This window comes from Rutidosis leptorrhynchoides, chromosome 10 (genome assembly GCF_046630445.1).
Source record: "Rutidosis leptorrhynchoides isolate AG116_Rl617_1_P2 chromosome 10, CSIRO_AGI_Rlap_v1, whole genome shotgun sequence".
Lineage (NCBI taxonomy): Eukaryota > Viridiplantae > Streptophyta > Magnoliopsida > Asterales > Asteraceae > Rutidosis > Rutidosis leptorrhynchoides.
Window position 1 is genome coordinate 230,619,581 of NC_092342.1, and position 22,200 is coordinate 230,641,780.

The 22,200-nt window shown below is 33.4% G+C and overlaps 2 protein-coding genes across 3 annotated transcripts; one reads left to right on the top strand and one right to left on the bottom strand.

The window, feature by feature from the left end:
• Positions 1-5,359: 5,359 nt before the first annotated feature.
• On the top strand, positions 5,360-9,691 carry LOC139873603 (RGG repeats nuclear RNA binding protein A-like). The gene is made up of 7 exons (XM_071861539.1): positions 5,360-5,790; positions 7,030-7,324; positions 7,674-7,739; positions 7,824-7,953; positions 8,414-8,572; positions 8,690-8,746; positions 9,173-9,691. The coding sequence occupies exons 1-7, from the start codon at positions 5,601-5,603 to the stop codon at positions 9,356-9,358; spliced, it is 1,083 nt and encodes a 360-aa protein (XP_071717640.1). The 5' UTR covers positions 5,360-5,600; the 3' UTR covers positions 9,359-9,691.
• A 5,876-nt stretch (positions 9,692-15,567) lies between these two features.
• Positions 15,568-19,274, bottom strand: LOC139872179 (ras-related protein RABD2c-like). Of its 2 annotated transcripts, XM_071860014.1 has the most exons (9): positions 19,181-19,242; positions 19,044-19,059; positions 18,035-18,107; positions 17,800-17,847; positions 17,664-17,711; positions 17,012-17,083; positions 16,758-16,913; positions 16,572-16,675; positions 15,568-15,829 (listed from the first exon to the last, which is right to left on the bottom strand). In XM_071860014.1, exons 2-9 carry the CDS (start codon positions 19,055-19,057, stop codon positions 15,736-15,738), a joined length of 609 nt encoding a protein of 202 aa, XP_071716115.1. In that variant the 5' UTR covers positions 19,058-19,059; positions 19,181-19,242; the 3' UTR covers positions 15,568-15,735. The 2 variants fall into 2 exon arrangements, with proteins under 2 accessions (XP_071716115.1, XP_071716114.1); XM_071860013.1 differs by having other exon boundaries at positions 19,044-19,274.
• Positions 19,275-22,200: the final 2,926 nt, after the last annotated feature.

Here is a 22,200-nt window from a genome sequence, read left to right on the forward strand (position 1 = left end):
GGTGCAGATGTCCCGGCTCCAGAAATAGTCAGCACGTAACGAGGTGTCTTACGTATGAGTGGGTCGGCAGGGTACGGCACGAGCCGCTTACGGGCAGTAACCCTCCGACGTCGACCAAAAGCGTCAGTGAAAGCACGACCTCCATTCACCCCTGGAATGACGGTGCCATCAGGACGGTACCGCTTCTTTGGCGGGGTGGAGGGTGCTTGAATAGGTATATCAGCAGGGTCCTCATCATCACTGGAGTCATCCGAAGAGGTGTCGTCTGATGGAGCATCAGTGGAAGACCCGTCATCTGAATCATGTGGTGGAGACACGGGTGGCTCAATTGGCAGTTCGAAGGCGGCCAACATCTGTCTGTGTCTGCCTGGCGGAATCGGCACTAAACGTCCGTCGGGAGTGCGTCGGCAAGGCGTGCGCATATGGTTACGAAATGGCCCTTCCCCGAACTCCGCGGGAATCTCAATCCCACCGATGCGGGGCTGTGACCCCGAGGGTCCGGGAGCAGACAGAGCTGGAATCTCCGTAGGGCCCACGTGTCCATCAGAAGTAGTCATTAGTGCAGACGGCTGGCTGCTAGTCCCGGAAGATGAAGCGCCGGGGTCACTCGTGCGTGTCGGGATCGGTGGATCGGCAACGGTGGTAGGTGGAGTAGCTGAAGAGTCTAAACTGCCCAAAATGCTAGCAGAGGTACATCCGACATCTGAACAAGGAAAAATAAATTTTCTATGTCAGTAAGTCATAAAGCAAGCACGTATTAGGCCAACAGTTTAAATCATGTATAACAATAAGTAGCACGGCAATAACAGCAAATCGTACGAAAGTAGCATGCAATCGAAAGCAAGTAATATCATGCAGTAGTGAAATCATGTAGTGGCATATGGCATTTAGCTGTAACAGTAAGCAGCATCATGCAGTAAGTTCAGCGGGAACAAGTAAACTAGCAAGTTGTAGATTAGTCCTATTAGTGAATCCTACTCGGTCGGGTCTTAGACTCACTAATGCAACCTAATTCCCTACAACCAATGATCTGATACCAAATGTGATGCCCCGTAAAAAACCATCGTGTACGAATCATCAACAACAGGATCATTACAAGGTTAAGTACTATATGCTGTAATAAAATAAGTTGCATTCATGATAAAAAGGTGATGTCATAACCGACATCAAATGTTTTACAATCCAAAAGCATGCTTCACTAAGTGGAAGCAAATAATAAGTGTATGTGACCACAATGGTCGTTACAAGTCATAATTCAAAAGTACTAAAGTTTGAATGCAAGGTAAAGTAGTTCATGCGATGACAACTCTAAGCAGTGGGTGTCTACAGCACGACTAGTACACAGCGTAAGCTAACCTCAAGCACCTAAGAAAAACATGCTTAAAACGTCAACACAAAGGTTGGTGAGCTATAGTTTAAGTATAACAGTATGTAAGGTAGGCCACGAGATTTCAGTGCTACAAAGAGCATTTCAAAACGATATGATAAAATATATGCTTAACCGTGGGCACTTGGTAACTAACTTAACGTTTATACCCCCTGAAAGTACACTTGGCAAGTGCGTATGATTTTGAAGTATTAATCACTCGTTAAATGCTAGCGCGACTAGCCCGAGTGGGGATGTCAAACCCTATGGATCCATATCTAAGATTCGCGTTCACGGTTCAAAAACCAATGATTAAACGTTACCGAGCTAAAGGGAATGTTTGTGCCGTTGTATAACCCACACATATATAAGTTTTTAAGTACTCGTGCCTAGTATGTAAAACATAAAACGTGCAAGTATTCTCAGTCTCAAATAGTTAAAGTAAAAAGGGATGCTATAACTCACAATGATAATGTAGTCGTAAAGTCGGTTCGGAAAAGGTGTGCAAGTAATCGGTCCGAAGGTCCTCAACCTAAGTCGAATAGTACTAAGTCAGTAAATCATCCCAAAAGGTTTAAAAGCATGTAGATAAGGTCTTAAGGGTCATCATCATTCATCATCAAACAAAAGGCGTAAAGTAAGTTTCGTTCATGAAAGTAGTTTAAAAAGGGCTGAGTTCGGTCAGTCACCACGGCCTCTACACCTACTGAAATAAGGTGAAACCAGTGGCCATGGCTCCGTATACGAGTCCTTTAAGTGTGGTAAAATTTACGGAAGCAAACTCGTCTTCGTTTGACCGTGGCGACGGTCTAAGTGCGAGTAGGTCAGAAATTTCTGCACAACGTTAAAGGACATAGTGACGATCGGAGGGCCATAAATCCTAAACCATAACTCGGATTAAGACGAGTCCTATATGAAAAGTTATCTACACAAACTGAGCTATCTTAAAATCAAGGTTACAGTAGCCCAGGTGTACTGGTCTGTTACAGAAACCAGAAAAACAGAAACTGTAAACAGAAAACAGGAAAGTAATTGGACATAGTGACGCTCGGATGGCCATAGATTCTAAACCGTAACTCGGATTAAGATGAGTCCTATATGAAAAGTTATCTATTCAAAAAGATATATTTAAAAATAAAGGTCTCAGTAGCCCAGGTCTACTGGTCTGTTACAGAAACAGTAGGACAGAGGGCTGTAAACAGAAAACAGGAAGTTAAAAGTGAGTTCCGGTGGTCTTGGTACTTGATGCTTATCACGGTTCTCATCCTTGATGCATATAACTTCAAGTGTATAACTCGTTGATGTGTTTGCATCATCTTAACTAAGATTTGACCATCATAACACTAGTGTAAGTCTATGATATGAAGCACAACTCACTTAAGAGTTGTATGAAGTTTGATGAACCAAAGTTGCATCAAGATCATAGATTCAACACATGCATGAATTAGAAAAGAAATATTGTACTACAAACTTGAAAATAAACTAACTAATCAAGATCTTAAGTGGTTAGTTTGATCTTGAAGATCCAAGACCCAAAAGTCTAGATCAAACATAAGTGTACAAAGTTATAATTAAAAGTTTCATTTGCATGTTCTTGAACTTTTAACTTTAGTTCAAGATAAATGAGGTCAAGGTTAACTAGTAACACTTTGACCATTTTAACAAGAATCACGAAATTAAAAGTGTATGAATAAATTTACAAGTAATAAGTTCATGGTTATTCATACTTTAAAGATTCAAGCCAAGGCTTTGATTCTTAAGAAAGTAAACCTCAAGTTTACAAACATGAATGCATGTATGATTTTTAGAACTTATGAACTTTAAATCTTTAAAACATCAATTGTAGAACCATAAACTAGAGAGTTTAGGTTCTTGCTTGTTCTTGAATAACAAGATAATATGAAGAACAAACTAGGAAGTTTGATTCTTTAAAACAACAAACAACTTCAAGAAGGTAATCAACAACAAGAACAAGTAATTAAATAACGACACAACCAAGTAAAAGAATGATGATGGTGGCGGTTTTAGATGAAGAAAAAGAAGAGAAAATAAGTCTTGATACTTACCAAGTAGAGAGAAAAATGTGAGAAAGAGAAGTAACAAAGTGAAGTGTGTGTAAGAGTGAGATGAATGCAAGTAATAAGTAACATAAAAAAAATTGAACCTCCCCCCTCCCCATGTAAAGTGGAAGGTTTTTAGGCCATCCAATGGGGGTGGTCAACTTCCTAAATTCTTGTGTTGAGCATGGTGTAAGTATTGAATGGTAAAAGTAAATGCATGGGGGAAAGGGTTACTAGCATGCTTGTAAGTATTTTGTTTTTAGTTTAATCTAGTTATTCCAAGGTTTATATTAACAAGTTACTAGCCTAAAGTTGGGCTTCTAGTAGTCCATTTAGATGTAGGGTGGGCTTATATGTCCAATATCATGAGTCCATTAACTTTGTCAAGCCCAAGTTCAAGTATTTAACAAATAAATCCAATTAAAGCTCAAGTAACTAACTAATCACCATAGTTAATTAAAATGATTAATAAAATTAATCATGAATGTAAATAATACTTGAAAATATTATTCGGGTAAGTTCCGTGTGTCACAAAGACGTTTCGGGCAATTAAAGTCAAGTTCGGGCAATCATGGCAACATGCAAATGTAATGACATACATTCGTTTAATCACACGTATTAATAATAATAATTATTAATAAATAAACGTTGGAAAATCCAGGGTCGTTACAGCGTGGTTCGCAAACTTCAGATAAAAACATCTTAAAAAACAAACAGTACCTAAGTTAGATGTGTATGGATAAAAAATGGTGTGTTAAGATTCCGTTGAGGATACTTCCCGATAATTTTCTTCTTAGACCATTTTCAATTGGGCTTCACTTTTTTTTGGTCAGATGAGGTGGCGGTATATGTGGCATCAACTGACACCAACTGACTCTTCTAATGGGGTGTCAGTTTTGACATTTTAGATGCGTTAGTCACGGAAGTGACTAAAAAAATTTGACCAATCATATTTTACTAAATTATTTTATATATCATTAATTTATATATTTTATCCCCAACTTTCAATCAGATTTTAACACATTACCTTACCCAATATTTAACAAAAAAAATCGGACATACACGGTTATAAAATGTTAGAAACTGACATTGTCAAATCACAGTCGGATTGCACTTTTTGGCCAAAAAGTGTCAAAACCGCCTGTGACGTCACATTCACGGTTAGGGATGGCAATGGATGTTCCATCCATGAACATCCACCCGATCCGATCCATTTATAATGGATATGGATGATGTAAATGGACGATTAACGGATATGGATATGGATATGGATATGGATATGGATATGGATATGGATAATCTAAATATTTTGTGGATCGGATATGGATGACAATTTATCATCCACGAATATATCCATTATCACCCGAAACACATCTATATATACATATATACGTACTAAAATATATGCATATACATCTACATATCGATATACATATACATATAACCTACAAATTCTTAAATTATTAACGAAAATAAGCGTTGTGATAGTCACAATTATTAAATTGTTACTAACAATATTCAAAGTTACATATTTAGCTCAGTCAAATTTATAATCGGGGACAAATTACAATCAAAATATGTGTAAGAAATCAAAACATAAAGATTAAATATTTACATATGTTATAAACTATATTAAATTGATAAAATCGTTGTTTGATTAACATCTCATTTGATATCCAACGGATATCCATTAACCCGCTTAATCCATCGGATATGGATATTGATATGGACGGATGAACTGAACTTAAATGGATATGAATATGGATAAAGATGAGCAAAAATTAAATGGATATGAATGTGGATATAACTTCATCCGATCCACATTCGATTCATTGTCAACCCTAGTCACGGTTGGAAATGGGACCACATGGTATAGTGTCAAACTATAAATAGCTAAAAGTATAGGGAACCCAAGTACAAAATATAATCACACTTTCCCAAAATAAATACTCCGTATTTGACTTCATACTTTAAGGATTAGGTTCAATTATCCGCATTCACCTTTTTCTACCCACTCTCTACACACTGTATTGTATTTTGCGGCTAGGGTTTCACCAAGAAAAAATAAGGGTTATTCGAAACATGACGAATTGGAATTAGGGTTTCTGTTAGTTGTAATAAAGATTGAAACTTTACATCAAAGGGTTCTTTAAAAATCATATTTAGAGTCAAAAATGGCGACTACGAACCCTTTTGATTTGCTTATTGATGATGATAACGATGACCCATCACAACTTGTGCAAAAGATCGCTGCTTTACCGGCGAAAAAAGCTCCACCGGCTGCTCCCGCCGGTAAAGCCAATTCACAGCCGGCTAAGCCGTCGGCTAAACTTCCGTCCAAACCTCTTCCTCCGGCTCAAGCTGGTGAGCTTCCGAGTTATCTTTACTTCAATTAAATTACCTGTTTGTTTGTTTGTTTATGTGTGTGTTTGCTTGTTTGTAAAGATATATATCTATCTGTTTATGTATGGTATTGACTGAATGTGTATATACACTTTTATATGTATATGAGTACATTTGAGACCACTAAAAAAGTTGAGTCTATTCAATTCGTATGTGAATAATTTATGAACTTCATTCACATATTATTTTCAGTCACACATGATCAAAATCTAAAGTCAATCTAAACCATCAATTTTTTGAAGTGCTCAGATTTGTTGGTTACTTAATTTGATGTCTGATAATGCTTTTAGTATTTTTTAGGTATTATAGCTGTATTTGAATGTTTGGTTAAAAGCATTTAATTAGTTACTTTGACTACTTGATACAAAATATTTTGATTTGGAGAACTTATTTGGATGTGTTTGTATGTGATTATTTCATATTACGTATCCCGAATCAGTAAAGAAAATGAGCTTGAATAGTCATTTATATGGCGTGTGTAAGTTCTTAATATTACTATGTAATTGAAGCAAGTGGAATTTAGCAAGTAAATTTACTTTTTCTTTTTGATTATGTGCAAATTTTAGTAAGTTGAACATGAAACAGCATAAATGATGTAGTACCGGATGTGAGATTTTGGTGGTTCGTTTTACCCGGCCAGAGGACTGAAAAGGATAATTTATGATTTTTATTTATTATAAGATATTTGAAAGACACAATATGTTGGTACTAGACTTCAAAATTGGAAGTTGAATAAAGATAAAATCCTTAAGCATTAGTAAAAAGAAGTAACTTTTAAATAAATAAAAACTTGGGCTTCAAATTAACGTAATGCATTAAACTGTGATTTCAAGTCACAATTTTTAGATAACCACCTTCAAAATGCACAACCTTGATGAGATTTTTGTCTTGTTGAATTGCTTCGATATTTTGTTTCAGCAGTCCATTTTTTATTATATTGTATTATACACTATCCTATATACTGTTATCAGTTATATCAGATGATGTTTTCTGTACACTCACCATTTTGATAGATCCACTCATTATGTACAACTATCTATGCACATAGTACAAGTAATTGCAAGATATGAGTGGATTTATCAAATTAGTGAGTGGAAATATCATTAGCCTTAAGCTATATATGTAGGTATTGGACAAGAATTATCAACTATTTTTGTCTGCTGGTTTAATTATATTAAAACTATATATTTTTTTGAGCAGTGAGAGAAGCAAGGAATGAAGGTAGTCGTGGAGGACGTGGCGGCCGTGGGTATGGGCGTGGCCGAGGTGGAGGCGGATTCAATAGAGACTCTGCCAATAACGATGGCTCATTCAACCGTGGTGGCCAAGGTGGTATTGAAGACTCGGATGGCAAATCATTTGAGAGACGCGGTGGTTATGGTGGACCCCGTGGTGGTTTTCGTGGAGATCGCCATGTTTCGTTTGCTAACGGAGATGGTGAAGATGGAGAACGTCCACGCCGGCCCTATGAACGTCACAGTGGGACTGGCCGTGGGTAAATTTTCTATACCAAACTGGCAATTTGTTGATCTTCTTGAGATGCTTTGTAAATCTGGATTTTTTTTTTTTCGTAAACCTACAAAAGGTGTCTTTTGGCTCGTTACGGGTTTAATTTATAGGTGAAAACATTTTAGGTTGGGTAAATGGTAGTAAATGGGTAGTTTCTGGTACGGATCTTGCTGACCTCAAACATACGTAGCCCAAAAGCGTTTCTTTGTTATTTAAGTTACTTTTATTTGGAAGTCTATCGAATATGGTTAAAAAGGTTTTATCTTTTCAAAAATAGATTAACCTATCCGATAAGCTGATTTATAAGGTTTTAATTGTTTATGTTTTGTGTTCAGGAAGGAATTCAAACGTGAGGGAGCCGGACGTGGGAACTGGGGAAATCAGTCAGAAGAAATCAATCAGTATGTTTTTTAACGTGTCTTACTTTTTTTGTGCTTTAATATTTTTTGCTTCGTGCAAGTAATTTTTATAAAATTTTGTCACAGGGAAATACAAGAAGCGGTTGTTGAAGGAGAGAAAACTTTGGTTTCCGATAAGCCCGCTACTGAGGAAGAAGCAGCCAATGGGAAAAAGGAGGATGCTGCTAATGAACGTGTTGAGGAGCCCGAGAATAAGGTACATAACTCGTTATTCGGGATGTACTCGATCTGGACTTTTGAGGGAGAGTACTTGATAACTCGGCGATTAATCGGATTAGGCTTTTTATTCATTCATTTAAATAACAAACTTCAAAATTACATCGGTAAATATCGTATTGAACTTTTTATACATTTCAATAATTAACTTCAATATTATGTGTAAATATAGAAGAAAACCATAAACATAAACTTCTAACATATTCATCTAAAAATATGAACATAACCGTTCATTTGTACAAAACTCTATAATTCTATGATAATTTCATACTAAATTGTTGGACCAATTGTGACTTTGACCGACTTAGACCAACAAATTTGATTTTTACCCATTAACCAACGTTGACATAATCGATCTGTTTTTAAAAATAGTAATTGGAAATTAATCAGGAGTAATTGGGGTTTTTTTACATTAATTGTTCTTACCATTTGAAATACAGGAGATGACACTTGAAGAATATCAAAAAGTTCTGGAGGAGAAGAGGAAAGCTCTAGCGGCACCAAAAATTGAAGAAAGGAAAGTTGAAGTTGACAAAGATCTTGCTTCCATGCAACAACTCTCAAACAAGAAAGCCAATGATGAATTTTTTGTCAAATTGGTGACCACTTGTGATCTTAGTTTTTATTGAATTTATATTTATAAATTGTTTGACGTGTTACTTAAAACTATGAAAGTTAAATATTTTTATTAAGTAACCAACTTGCGTTGTTTGTAGGGTTCCTATAAAGATAAACGTAAGGAGATTGCTGAGAAAGAAGAACGAGCTAAGAAGGTAAGTTGTACTATTTTACTTTGCATGTAATCATTTGAGGGTGATAGGTTTGTGGATAGTAAAAGTTTATATCGATTTTTTTTGGTGTCAAACGAGCCTCTTCACTTTTAAGATTGACATTTGTATGTTCAGTTCTTCAAAACAAATCTTAAATCGCATCAGTAGATTGTGTTTTGACTTTTATCGTCAAAAGAGCCTCTTCGCCTTAGAAGTTGATATTAGCTGGTTCAGTTTTTTTTAGAAGTATCAAATACTAGTGTTTGACTTTCAGAGTCAAATCAAAGTGTATACAAGGACGGTACAAATCTGAAATATCCTTGTAATGTGTGACATGTTACCCGTAAACCAAGTCCTCATTATCGTTTTGTTATTTCCCTTATTAGTACTTTTGTATGTGTTGACTGGGTCTTGTTTTTGGTGTTACAGTCGTTGAGTATCAACGAATTTTTGAAACCAGCTGAAGGTGAACGACATTACACCCCGGGTAACCGTGGTCGTGGCCGTGGTGCTAGAGGAGGTGGTCGGTCTAACCAAGGTGGTTCATCAAGCTATGCACCCGAAGCTCCCAAAATTGAAGATCCGAGTCACTTCCCCACTCTAGGTGCTAAGTGAGAAGCTCGTTTTTCATCCACTTTGGTCGTTGGATAGAAACGTTTATGAAAATTGAAGAGTATACGCGAAAGAATAATGAAAGTTTTCTTACTTTCATGTATCAGGTTTTTAAAACTTCGCACGTATTAACGATGTAAATTTCTTGTGTTTTCGTATGCTCCTCCCTGTACCCTTTGTCTTGTGTTTTTATTAGTCTGTGTTATGTTGGTTTTTATGAATCTTTTTAAATTTTAGAGAATTTGGGGCATATGGAAACCAATTAATTTGTTATTCAAGACGTTTGTTTCTCAGTTTTGTTCTTAAAATAGATGGATAACACTTTAGTTCTTTTCAGTTGCATTTACCCTATCATGTGTGGTATGTATTCAATCTAGTATATCTATATACTACTAGGTGTGCAAGAATAGGTTGTTTTACATATTATGAGGCGTATATTATGAGGCGTGCAAGAATAGGTCGTTTTGCATATTATGAGATGTGCAAGAATAGGTCGTTTTGCATATTGTTTGCATACAAGCGACACCGTATCATTTTTGCATATGGTGTCTTATCAAGTAAATTAACTTCAAGGATTCATCCACGACAATTCCAAGTTATCTGAGTGTATTTATTTATATTTTTAGTATTACTTTTCATTTAATAATTTTTTTTACTAATTCTAGATTATGTATTTTAATTATAATACGTACCAGTGAAATGACCCGTGAAATCACGGGTTTATTTAAACGAAGCAGTTTAATGACAGGTATTAAGTGAACATAAATGCTAAAGTTATTTAGTTTAATGACCCGTGGAACCACATAGTTCGACTAAGAAACTCGTCAGCTGAACATTTCATCAAACAACTAAAATGCGTATTTAACAATACACATCCAATCATAAGAGATAATATTGATTGTCATTTCATTTTAAGAGTGTAAATTAAAATATAAATGTAGAATTGGTTTCCTTCTGCCTAACTTTTATAAATAATTAATTAAAATAATTTAAAATAATTTAATTTTAATAATTAAAATAATTATTAATAAGATCTAATAATAATAATTAATTAATAAGATTAAATTTTAATAGAGTAATGACATCATCCACCATGCTTAGATTTTTTTCTTTTTCTTTTTAATTTTTTCTTAACAAAAGAATTAGCCTAATAATGACATCATCACGTGGAACCAAATAGTTCGACTAAGAAACTCGTCAGCTGAAAATTTCATCAAACACCTAAAATGCATATTTAACAATCCACATCCAATCATAAAAGATAATATTGGTTGTCATTTTATTTTAAGGGTGTAAATTAAAATATAAATGTAGAATTGGTTTTCTTCTGCGTAACTTTTATAAATAATTAATTAAAATAATTTAAAATAATTTAATTTTAATAATTAAAATAATTATTAATAAGATTTAATAATAATAATTAATTAATAAGATTAAATTTTAATTAAAAATTATTTAGATTAATGACATCATCCACCATGTTTAGATTTTTTTCTTTTTCTTTTTGATTTTTTCTTAACAAAGTAATTAGCCTAATAATGATATCATCATTTTAGCAATATAATAATGACATCATCACGTGGAACCAAATAGTTCGACTAAGAAACTCGTCAGCTGAACATTTCATCAAACACCTAAAATGCATATTTAACAATCCACATCCAATCATAAGAGATAATATTGGTTGTCATTTTATTTTAAGAGTGTAAATTAAAATATAAATGTAGAATTAGTTTTCTTCTGCGTAACTTTTATAAATAATTAATTAAAATAATTTAAAATAATTTAATTTTAATAATTAAAATAATTATTAATAAGATTTAATAATAATAATTAATTAATAAGATTAAATTTTAATTAAATATTATTTAGATTAATGACATCATCCACCATGTTTAGATTTTTTTTTTCTTTTTGATTTTTTCTTAACAAAGTAATTAGCCTAATAATGGCATCATCATTTTAGCAATATAATAGAAACCATAGATAGATGTCATCTTACTACTGAAAGAATGTTTAGAATGTTTAGGTATAAGGTGAAATTATTTTCCACAACAACGGTCAATCTTTCTGCCTCGTTCTATAGTCTACGGTTTGAAAGAAAAATGAAGACGTGATTGGTTTGTTAAAAACGCCTTAAGCTAGTACTCCGTATTTCTTAGTGATGTGGTATTAACTGCAACTCGACTCATTTGTGTAAATTGGATTAATTATGTGTATAAATCTTTTCTTAATAAACCATAATGATTGTAGAATTTGATGGTTGGTTTCTAGGTTTTTCGTGTGGTCATTTTCTTAATTATGATTTAGGTTGGTGAACCAAACGTCTTGAAAATCAAAGGCTATTACTTTTTTTTTTTTTTGGTAGCTAGTGGAGATTACGATTTAAACAGACAATACTACTTGTAGAATATAAATCAACCAATCAATGTATTTTAGTCTACTTTTAACTTTTAATTCTGCTCAACCGAGGCGGTTAAGAAGATGGCTTCAACGACGACTGAGTTTGCTATGGAGTTTTCGTTCTCTTTAAGATCAGGCAAGTATTGTCAAAGTGGGTGGAAAATTTTAAGCCGGGTTCATAAAGTAAGAAAGTGAGCTTGACTCTGGAAAAGTTCGTCTTGGTTATGAACAACATAGATGATGGATTGGTCCTTCGGGTAACTTTGACTTTGGGATCGATCGTTTCGGTTTTGGTTGGTTTGGTGTTTTTTTGGTTTTATTTTATTTGGTTGAAAGTTTTGCAGCTTAGATGTGTTGGTTTTAGTTTCCTTGGTTAGGTTTGTTGGTTTGCTCGATCGCTTTTATTTTAAATTAATTGTTTCGTTTGTTATAAGTTTGGTCGGGTGGTGAGCTTTATGTTTGTTCATTTTTTTTTTAACGACAGTATTTGCATCACCCAGAATGAACTTAACTACATTCGCAATCGTATGCCACCCACACACACGTTGGAAGGAAACCCAAATCGCAACAACTCTGGCAGTACAGTTGAAGGTTGGAAAAACCCCCTCCTAGAAGCTAATTGTAGGGATTAGATTTCGGCCTTTGGAATCGAACTTGCGCCTACTCTTTGAGGACGAACAAGTTGCCCCTCGTATACCACTTAGGCGATGCCTCGATGGTTTACGTTTGTTCATTTTGTTTGTTCTTTTGGTTCTTGTATCATTCTCTATTTCATTATGGATTAAAGAATCTGTTTTTTATACATGTTATGTTTTTTGAAAGCAAAAGAACTGATGTAGATTGGGAACAATCCATAAGACATTTGTTAACCCTTCCTGTGACGTTACAGGCAGATGGAGCACTTTTTGGCCCAAAAAGTGAAATCTGTCTGTGACGTGGCAATGTCAGAATCTAACCTTCATTAACCCTTGTGTCAGATTTTTGTGTCAAATTTTGTAGGTCACCATTTTTTGATTTTTTTTTTTAATAAATATAATAAAAAATACATTACATAAAATAAAATACATATTAAATATATAAAAAAGACGTAAATTAATTTTTCATTAAAGTTCAACATAAAACAAAATCTAACGATTACAATTTAACAACCACACACAATTTAACGACTCCATAAAATTTTACAATTACCTAATTTTAATACATATGAAATAAACTAATGTATAGTGTGAAATGTCGATGGTAGGTTCCAAATGTGCTTGATTTGATCATCGGTAAGTTGATCGTTCACCGCTCTATCTCTTATTTCTTTTGTGATTGTGTCTTGAGCTCGTCCTGTATTACTTATACGTTCGGGACGATTCTCCATGTCCTCGATAAAATCTTCTTTCCATTGACTTACTGTAAATCAATTATCTTCTAGAATCATATTATGTAATATGAGTTTATATTGATTAATTTATTGATTTAAAGGGGGAAAAAAAAGTTAAGCTGCTAGAAAGCCGTTGCCAAATGAAGTCCCCTTCTCGTCAGCCCTGACGTCGCGTTAATGGCGTCAAGGGACGTCAAATTTCGCCAAATCAGTTGACGGGCCTTTTGACGCTGCGTTGGAAAGAGTCTAATTTCATATAATCTTATCTATCAAATATCGTCTCTCTATATATAATTAAAAAAAATAAAAAATTGGTAATTAAGTCTATCATTTTTTATAATTGAATCTTGACCATTTAAATAACTTTTAACTACAAATCTAAACCATTGATATTCATAATTGTCTCTCTCCTCGTATCAACCATTGATTTGTTTATTTATATCTCAAACATTGATCATTTTTATAAAAAACTCAATTACTTCTCAACCACCACCCATCACCACCCACCACCTCCGAATCACCAGACCACCCCTGGACCACTCCCGAACCACCCCTGGACCACCACCGGACCGAAAATGAAGATGTAATTGGTTTGTTTAAATCACCTTAAGCTAGTATTACTTAGTGGTGTGGTGTTACTTGCAAAATCAACTCATTTGTGTAATTGGGTTGATTCTGTTTATAAATCCATTTTTTAATAAACCTCAAGGACATACGGATTGTAGAATATGGTGGGGTTGGTATCTAGGTTTTTCGGGTGGTCACTTAATCACGATGATGGGTTAGTGAACCAAACGTCTTGAAAATCATGTTTAATTATAGAAAAATGATAGATTTGATTATGCAAAAACTAGTCAAATAAAAATCAACCTATGAATGTATTTTTTTTTTTTACCTACTATCAACTTTTCAAGAGCCTGCTCAATGATACATGTGATGAGGAAAATACCGAAAAACCGAAATTTTACTGATACACGTACCGAAAATACCGTAATCGATCGTATTTGGTATCACTATCGATTCCCAGTTCAAACAAAAAGTAATTTCAGTACTATACGGTTCGGTACCGGTTCATTTGTATTCCTGGTCCCACCGTCCTAGTATGAAAACCGAAATATCAAATGAATATAGAAAGTCATTGGATATTATGTACTATGATCTATGTCGGGGGAAAACATATAACATAAAAATAAAATAGATTACTATCTTTTCATACCGTGGTAAAAACATATAGTTTAATTGTTCTGAACTGTATTAAGAGTTTTAATGCAATATGTGCATATTAATGAAGTAACAATTGAAATTAAACTAGCAAAATGGGCCCGCGCGATGCTGCGGGGCTTCTGGGTTGCGCATTCATAGTTAACGGAGCCTTATGTATTTACAGAATAGATAGTACCTAGGTGTGTGTATGTATTAAATATATCCGAGATATTTAGCGTTTTTTTTAGAAGTGTCCGTTTCGCGTATAGTTAGTCCCGTTGTGTTCATAAGGTTTTTTTGAGTTGAACGGTGTGTTCGAAAAAATTTAACGCGAGGCGAGCGGAAAGATATGTCCCGTTGAAAATATGGGTGAAGTTTAATTAAGATTTTTAATTAAAATATTAAGTTTCATGTTTAACCCCTGAAAGAGGGGTTGGATTTGAAAGTTGAGGAAAAGTTGAGGGGGTGTTTGGTTTTTTTCTCCTCCCTTTCCATTGTTGTCGTTTTGACAATTTTTTGGAGGGGTTGGGGGTAAAACGACCAAAACACGTATGGGGTTTAGCATGTATAAATATATATATATATATATAAATATAAATAAATAAATAAATAAATAATAAATAAATATATATATATATATATATAAATAAATAAATAAATAAATAAATTGTCAGCTAGAGTTTTGAACCAAGTTAAATTGTCAATTAGAGTTTTGAACCAAGTTAATGAGAGACTAACCAAAGTTTAACTAGACGTTAAATTCAGTACCATATAGTATTGGTACCAAAAAACCATTATCGAAACCACTAATTCGGTAAGATACCTGAAAGAAGGTTTGATTTTCATCAAAACTGAGTTGCTTTGCTAATAGAAATATTATTTGGAGTTGTGGACTGTTCTCAATCTAGATAAGTTCTGTTCAGGTAATGATATGTAGGTATAATTAGGATGATATCAGTCGGGTATCGTACCATAGGTTTCAGTACGATATCAGGACCGATATCATCCTAATTATACCTACATATCATTACCTGAACAGAACTGATCTAGATTGAGAACGGTCCACAACTCCAAATAATATTTCCATTAGCAAAGCAACTCAGTTTTGCATCAAACATCTCGTTCTTACAAGGGTGAAAGTAAATTGCAAGCAGAAATCAATGACTGCACGATCCAAATCCCGATCATGAGGATGTTGAACTAAGACAACAAATTCGAGTTTTGTTGACATAACAAATAACAAACAAGTGCTATATCCTTTAACAACTAAAGATTCTTGATTTTATACAATCCCAACAGTAAAAACAAAGGAAATAAATAAGAATTCAATCTAACACAATAATACTTGTACATTGCCCCACTTTTAACCATTCGAATTTAAGTAAAGGAACTAATATTTGGTTTACTAAGAGCAGCATCCACTATTCTGGGAGACGGGTTGTCCACGAATGTTGACTGTCGGAGGCTTTGAGGCATTCAATGCCGGTTGACTTGCCATCCTGAATTTATACAACCAAAACATGAAATTGCTTAGATATACTTTAATTGAGGTTGCAAAAAACGCTACTTAGGGAGAACTCGGTCGGGACTTTTAGAGGAGTAATTGGCAACTCGGAGAGTAAACGGATTGGAATTTTTATACATTTAAATAATAAATTTCAAAATTATGCGTAAATATACAAGAAATCCATAAACATAAAAATAAACGTTAACATAACTGTCTAGAGACATAAGTATTAACTTCATTTGTTTAAGAACTCTAAAGTTCGAATTTAAATCTAAATTTCTATTGAAATGTTAACCGATATTAACTTTGATCGATATAACTAAATCCAATTTTGACCCGATGTTGACCAATTAATTACTCAGATTTTGGAAAATCAGATCGGCCAAAAGGAGTAATCGTGGAATAATCAGCATTAATCGGGGAGTTTTACAACACGGACTTCAATCGTTATATTGAGAAACTTTGATTATACTTCACCTTTAACAAGTCAAATTTGTACAGATTTAAACATATATCTAATATAGAAAGAGGGCAAACGGCCCAAAGTTGACCAAAGGATTCAAGACACATATAACCTCAAATTGATCACAAAACAGTTGATAGTTCATGTAGAAATTAAGGTAACGTCAACAAATTTTAACCTTCTTCATAGCTATTTATTAAGATTTGCTTTTAGAAATCAATAAACTAGCATTTAATTTAAGAAGATGAAAAAAAGAAAATTAGGAACTTACCTTTCTTTAATGGAAGCAGTCATTGCCATGAAAGCCTGTTCCACATTGGTAGAATCTTTTGCACTTGTTTCCAAGAAAGGAATTCCAATCTCATCTGCAAATGCCTGTATATAATTTTAATAAATTATAAATTATTGAAGTTTCAACCTCTGTAACATTACTTCCATACGCGATAAAGTTTTTTACCTTGGCTGTTTCAGTTGAGACAACTTTATTTGCAACAAGATCACATTTATTTCCAACAAGTATCTTGTTAACATTCTCACTTGCATAACGGTCAATTTCACTCAGCCACTGTTTAACATTATTAAAACTCTCTTGGTCCGTCACATCATAAACCACCTGAGTACATACAAAAAAAACATGTTACTCCCTCCATCATATTGGAAACTGCAATGAAAGGTATTATAGTTTAACAGAATGAAGAAGGTAACACTTACTATGATGCCATGTGCTCCTCGGTAGTAGCTGCTCGTGATTGTCCTAAAGCGTTCTTGCCCCGCAGTGTCCCACTGTGCATTAGTAGCGCAGAGAGAGAAAAAAAAGGTGAATCACATATCAGAGTTAATATCAAGAATAGCACAGGTTTGGATATAATCAAATATAAGGCAAGGTTGAAAAAGACGCGATACGGAGATGAGTCGGTCAGGACCAACGTTGACTTTTAATAAATATTTTAAAGATTAATGATTCACAAGTAACATGATGTGGTGTTGATTTAGATAATATATAGGTTTTGTATAATGTTTTCTATAATTATAATGTATATGTATATGTATAAAATAATTTATTTTAAATGGATACTATATGTAAGTCGGTGTGTTTCCTAGCTAAATTTTAAATGTGTTGGTATTTTCATTTAAACTAGAACGAGGCCACACGGAAAGTCAACTTTTGACCGACTTTGACGTGACTTTTTAGAGTTGACCGACTAATTAGACATTTCTGGGCTAAACGGGACGGGCTAGTCACCAAACTGACGCGTCAGCCACCGCAACCGCCGTTTGCAACCATGATATAAGGACACTATCTATGCCGTTCCCTAGACGCAACAGCCAGAAATTTATGGACAGAATCATAGCATGAACTTACTATCTGCAACTTAACAGTCTTGCCATCTTGTTCCACAGTCCGGATTTTCTACAAAGAAAAAGATATAAATAACGTCACGCCAGAATTCAAGATGCGTATTCAACTTAGCAATCAACTTCTTAATATATTTACTTACAAAATCGACTCCAATGGTGCTTATGTAACTGTCCAAGTAAGAATCATCCTGAAATAAGTTAAAAAATTAATCAATAGCATACACAAAACAAAATTATCCTGCACTTCCATAGAAACTCTTATCTTATAACTCAAATGTATAACGTATATATAACATATTTCATATACAACAAAAAAAACAAAATGATTTCAACAAATATACAAAGAGTATTCCGTGTAAGATCCAAGGCACTTACAGCAAACCTCAGGAGCAAGCATGACTTTCCTACTCCAGAATCTCCGATAAGTAAAAGCTTGAATAGGTAGTCACTGCATAACATGATACTCAAAGTGATTAAATACCGATACATAGAAAAAAAAGTACTCCGTAAATAGGAAACACGACATATCCACCATAAAAAATTATTTTAATTTTCACAAACAAAACAAAACATTTAAACCTGAGCAATATTTAACATCTAATACAGTACTATAATAGAATATGGCGATAACAAAAAGTATATCATGTGCTGCAGATAATTAAGTTTAGTCGTTTAACATAAAGCACTAACAATTAGTTACTAAACATCCTTGTGATAAAGGTCACACTGGTTCTGTCTTAGGCTCCTTGCATCTTTAAGATGGTCAACGTTCATAATATTTTTTTTTAGTCAAACACTCGCATCATGTAAACCTTTTTGTTTAACCATATGCCTGCACCTTTACATACATATAACTAATCATCTAGCCCCACTTTAAAAAAAAAAAAAACGTTCCTAACTTCTACATACACATAACAGCCCTAAACTGTGGCCTGCAGCAAAGTTACATACAGCTGACCAACTCCGAAATGTCAAAACATGCAATATTATATTTAGTACAATAAATCCTCAATTTTGATGACCTAACACTGCAAGTATGTTGCACATAATTCTTTAGCTGTATTACACAGTAGCACAGCTAATGAGACCTCATACCACTCAATTTCACAATTTTCACATTAAACCTTATAATATATGATTTTAAAGGTATACATGTACTTATATTTTACTAATAGTATAGTATAGTATATAATATTGCATACACAATAATCAAACGTTAAAGTTATTAATGATACTTAATTCAAAACCCTAATTTAACAAATAAACAAATAACATAATTGGATCAATTGGATCAAGATCTAAAAATACAAATAACATAATTGACGAATTAGTAATACGATTGGAAATAAGATCCAATCGAGAGGGTGGAAAACAAGGAACTTACTACTCGGGATTCATGGCTGTGGGTGGAATTATAATCGGACAAAAAAATATATATAAATATATATGAGAACTGATTTGAAACTGATGAGAATTTGAGAAAATAAAGAGGGTAACAAAAAAAAAAAAAAAAAAGAGCAACGAATGTTGCGGATCAACGATGTGAGATCAAGTCGGGTGGTTGCAGAGATGAAAAATAGAGATTTGGGTACACGTAAACTAAGGCGAAGACATTTGGTAAAGGGGATATTTATATGTGAATTCACACGTGATTTTAGATTGTAGCTTCCCAACATCCACGTAATTTTTCATAAACTTCATAAATATTTACGTAGTATTATAATATAATATGAAGAACCATACAAGTTCAACATGTGTCTGTAAAATTAGGATGTGGATGATCAAATTTTTTTTTTTTTTTTTTTTTGAAAACCAAGATAATTTTATTGATAAGGAAATGATACAAAGAGGATTACAACATGAGTAACATTAATTTGAGCAAAACTAGAGGACCTATACTAGATATAAAGTAAGAGACTAACAAGATGTAGAATACCCTGATTTCGGAGCAGTATTATCAAACTTAACATCAATCACTATTACCCTCGTCATCTACTAATACATAAAAAGGATTGTTTGTTTCAATTCTATCTTTAGAATATGTCTTATTATTACCTTCACCATCAATGCCCTTCCCTTTATTTCTTTTCCTTAAAACATTATGATTTCAATTTTTCTGGTACTCCACATTCCAATCTGTTTCCTCCACAGCAATATTGTTTTTAATACCATAATTATTCTTAACTGCATTTTGCTTGATACCTTTTGCTTCTGTTGACTGCCATTGACTTTTATTATTATCAAAATTCAACTTATGAAATACCCTTCCTTTCTTACCAACAACTTTAGAGCCGTCCTCAACACACTGGTTATTTAAATCAACTGTTTCACCATCATTGTTGATCAATTTTTATTTTTATACACTATATTTCATCTACTATTTTCTATTGCCTACTTATATTATTATATATTATATTATACCTATATCTAAAAGACGAGACATAGGGTAAATGAATAGTATCCGGGAGTACTTTCAATATTTCGTTTTTTTTTTCAAATTGAGCAACAAAAACCCCCACACTTTATCCAAAAAATCAAACTCACCCCCCAAACAGAGGGATAAAGTGTCAAATACCCATTCTCATAAAAAATTTTAAACAAACTCCACCCAAATATTCAACGGGCCATATATTCGCGCTCGCAACGAGTTAAATTTTTCCGCCACCATCGTTAAACTCGAAATAATTTTAGGAACACAATGTCACTAGCTATACGCAAAACGGACGCTTTTTAAAAAACGCTAAATATTTGGGGCACTTTTCATACACGTTAATTCTCCGTTAAATTTTTAAAAGTCGACAATTCCATAGCGAAACGCGGAGATGCGCATATATTGTTAATATAAAATAACATTTAAATCTTTCACGGGTTATACCTTTTAGTTCGACTCGAGTTGCGCTTCAACGACATCATCGTTAACCACAAAATGATTTTACAAACTAAACGCAATAAAATACATTGAAAACCGAACCCCCGCCACGAAGCGAGGGCTCGAACACTAGTTATAGTTATGCTATGTATCAAAATGAATATTACTTGCATAATAATTTTCGTACTATAAATAGGCAATGTATGTAAGCCTTTAAACTTGTACCATTTCACTCTTTTCTAATTGAAAGAGTTACTACTCATCTCATCTCTTTGTTCTTGTATTCCTAATAAATCCTAATTAAAAGCTTAAGCCATTAAAGTTGTTACATAAACCATAATATCATAACACGTTAATTAGCACGAAAGCTCCAAATGTAGTGACCCGAACTTTTCCATGTTTATATATATATTAAATGAAATTGTTATTTACATGATTAAGTGTTTCTAACATGTTAAGCAATCAAACTTGTTAAGACTTGATTAATTGAAATAGGTTTCATATAGACAATTGACCACCCAAGTTGACCGGTAATTCACGAACGTTAAAAACTTGTAAAAACTATATGATGATATATATATGGTTATATATATAGTTAACATGATATTATGATAAGTAAACATATCATTAAGTATATTAATAATGAACTACATATGTAAAAACAAGACTACTAACTTAATGATTTTGAAACGAGACATATATGTAACGATTATCGTTGTAACGACATTTAATGTATATATATCATATTAAGAGATATTCGTACATCATAATATCATGATAATATAAAAATTTAAAATATCATTTGATATTATAAACATTGGGTTAACAACATTTAACAAGATCGTTAACCTAAAGGTTTCAAAACAACACTTACATGTAACGACTAACGATGACTTAACGACTCAGTTAAAATGTATATACATGTAGTGTTTTAATATGTATTCATACACTTTTGAAAGACTTCAAGACACTTATCAAAATACTTCTACTTAACAAAAATGCTTACAATTACATCGTCGTTCAGTTTCATCAACAATTCTACTCGTATGCACCCGTATTCGTACTCGTACAATACAAAGCTTTTAGATGTATGTACTATTGGTATATACACTCCAATGATCAGCTATTAGCAGCCCATGTGAGTCACCTAACACATGTGGGAACCATCATTTGGCAACTAGCATAAAATATCTCATAAAATTACAAAAATATGAGTAATCATTCATGACTTATTTACATGAAAACAAAATTACATATCCTTTATATCTAATCCATACACCAATGACTAAAAACACCTACAAACACTTTCATTCTTCAATTTTCTTCATCTAATTGATCTCTCTCAAGTTCTATCTTCAAGTTCTAAGTGTTCTTCATAAATTCTACAAGTTCTAGTTTCATAAAATCAAGAATACTTCCAAGTTTGCTAGCTTACTTCCAATCTTGTAGAGTGATCATCCAACCTCAAGAAATCTTTCTTATTTACAGTAAGATATATTTCTAATACAAGGTAATACTCATATTCAAACTTTGATTCAATTTCTATAACTATAACAATCTTCTTTCAAGTGAAAATCTTACTTGAACTGTTTTCGTGTCATGATTCTGCTTCAAGAACTTTCAAGCCATCCAAGGATCCTTTGAAGCTAGATCCATTTTTCTCATTTCCAGT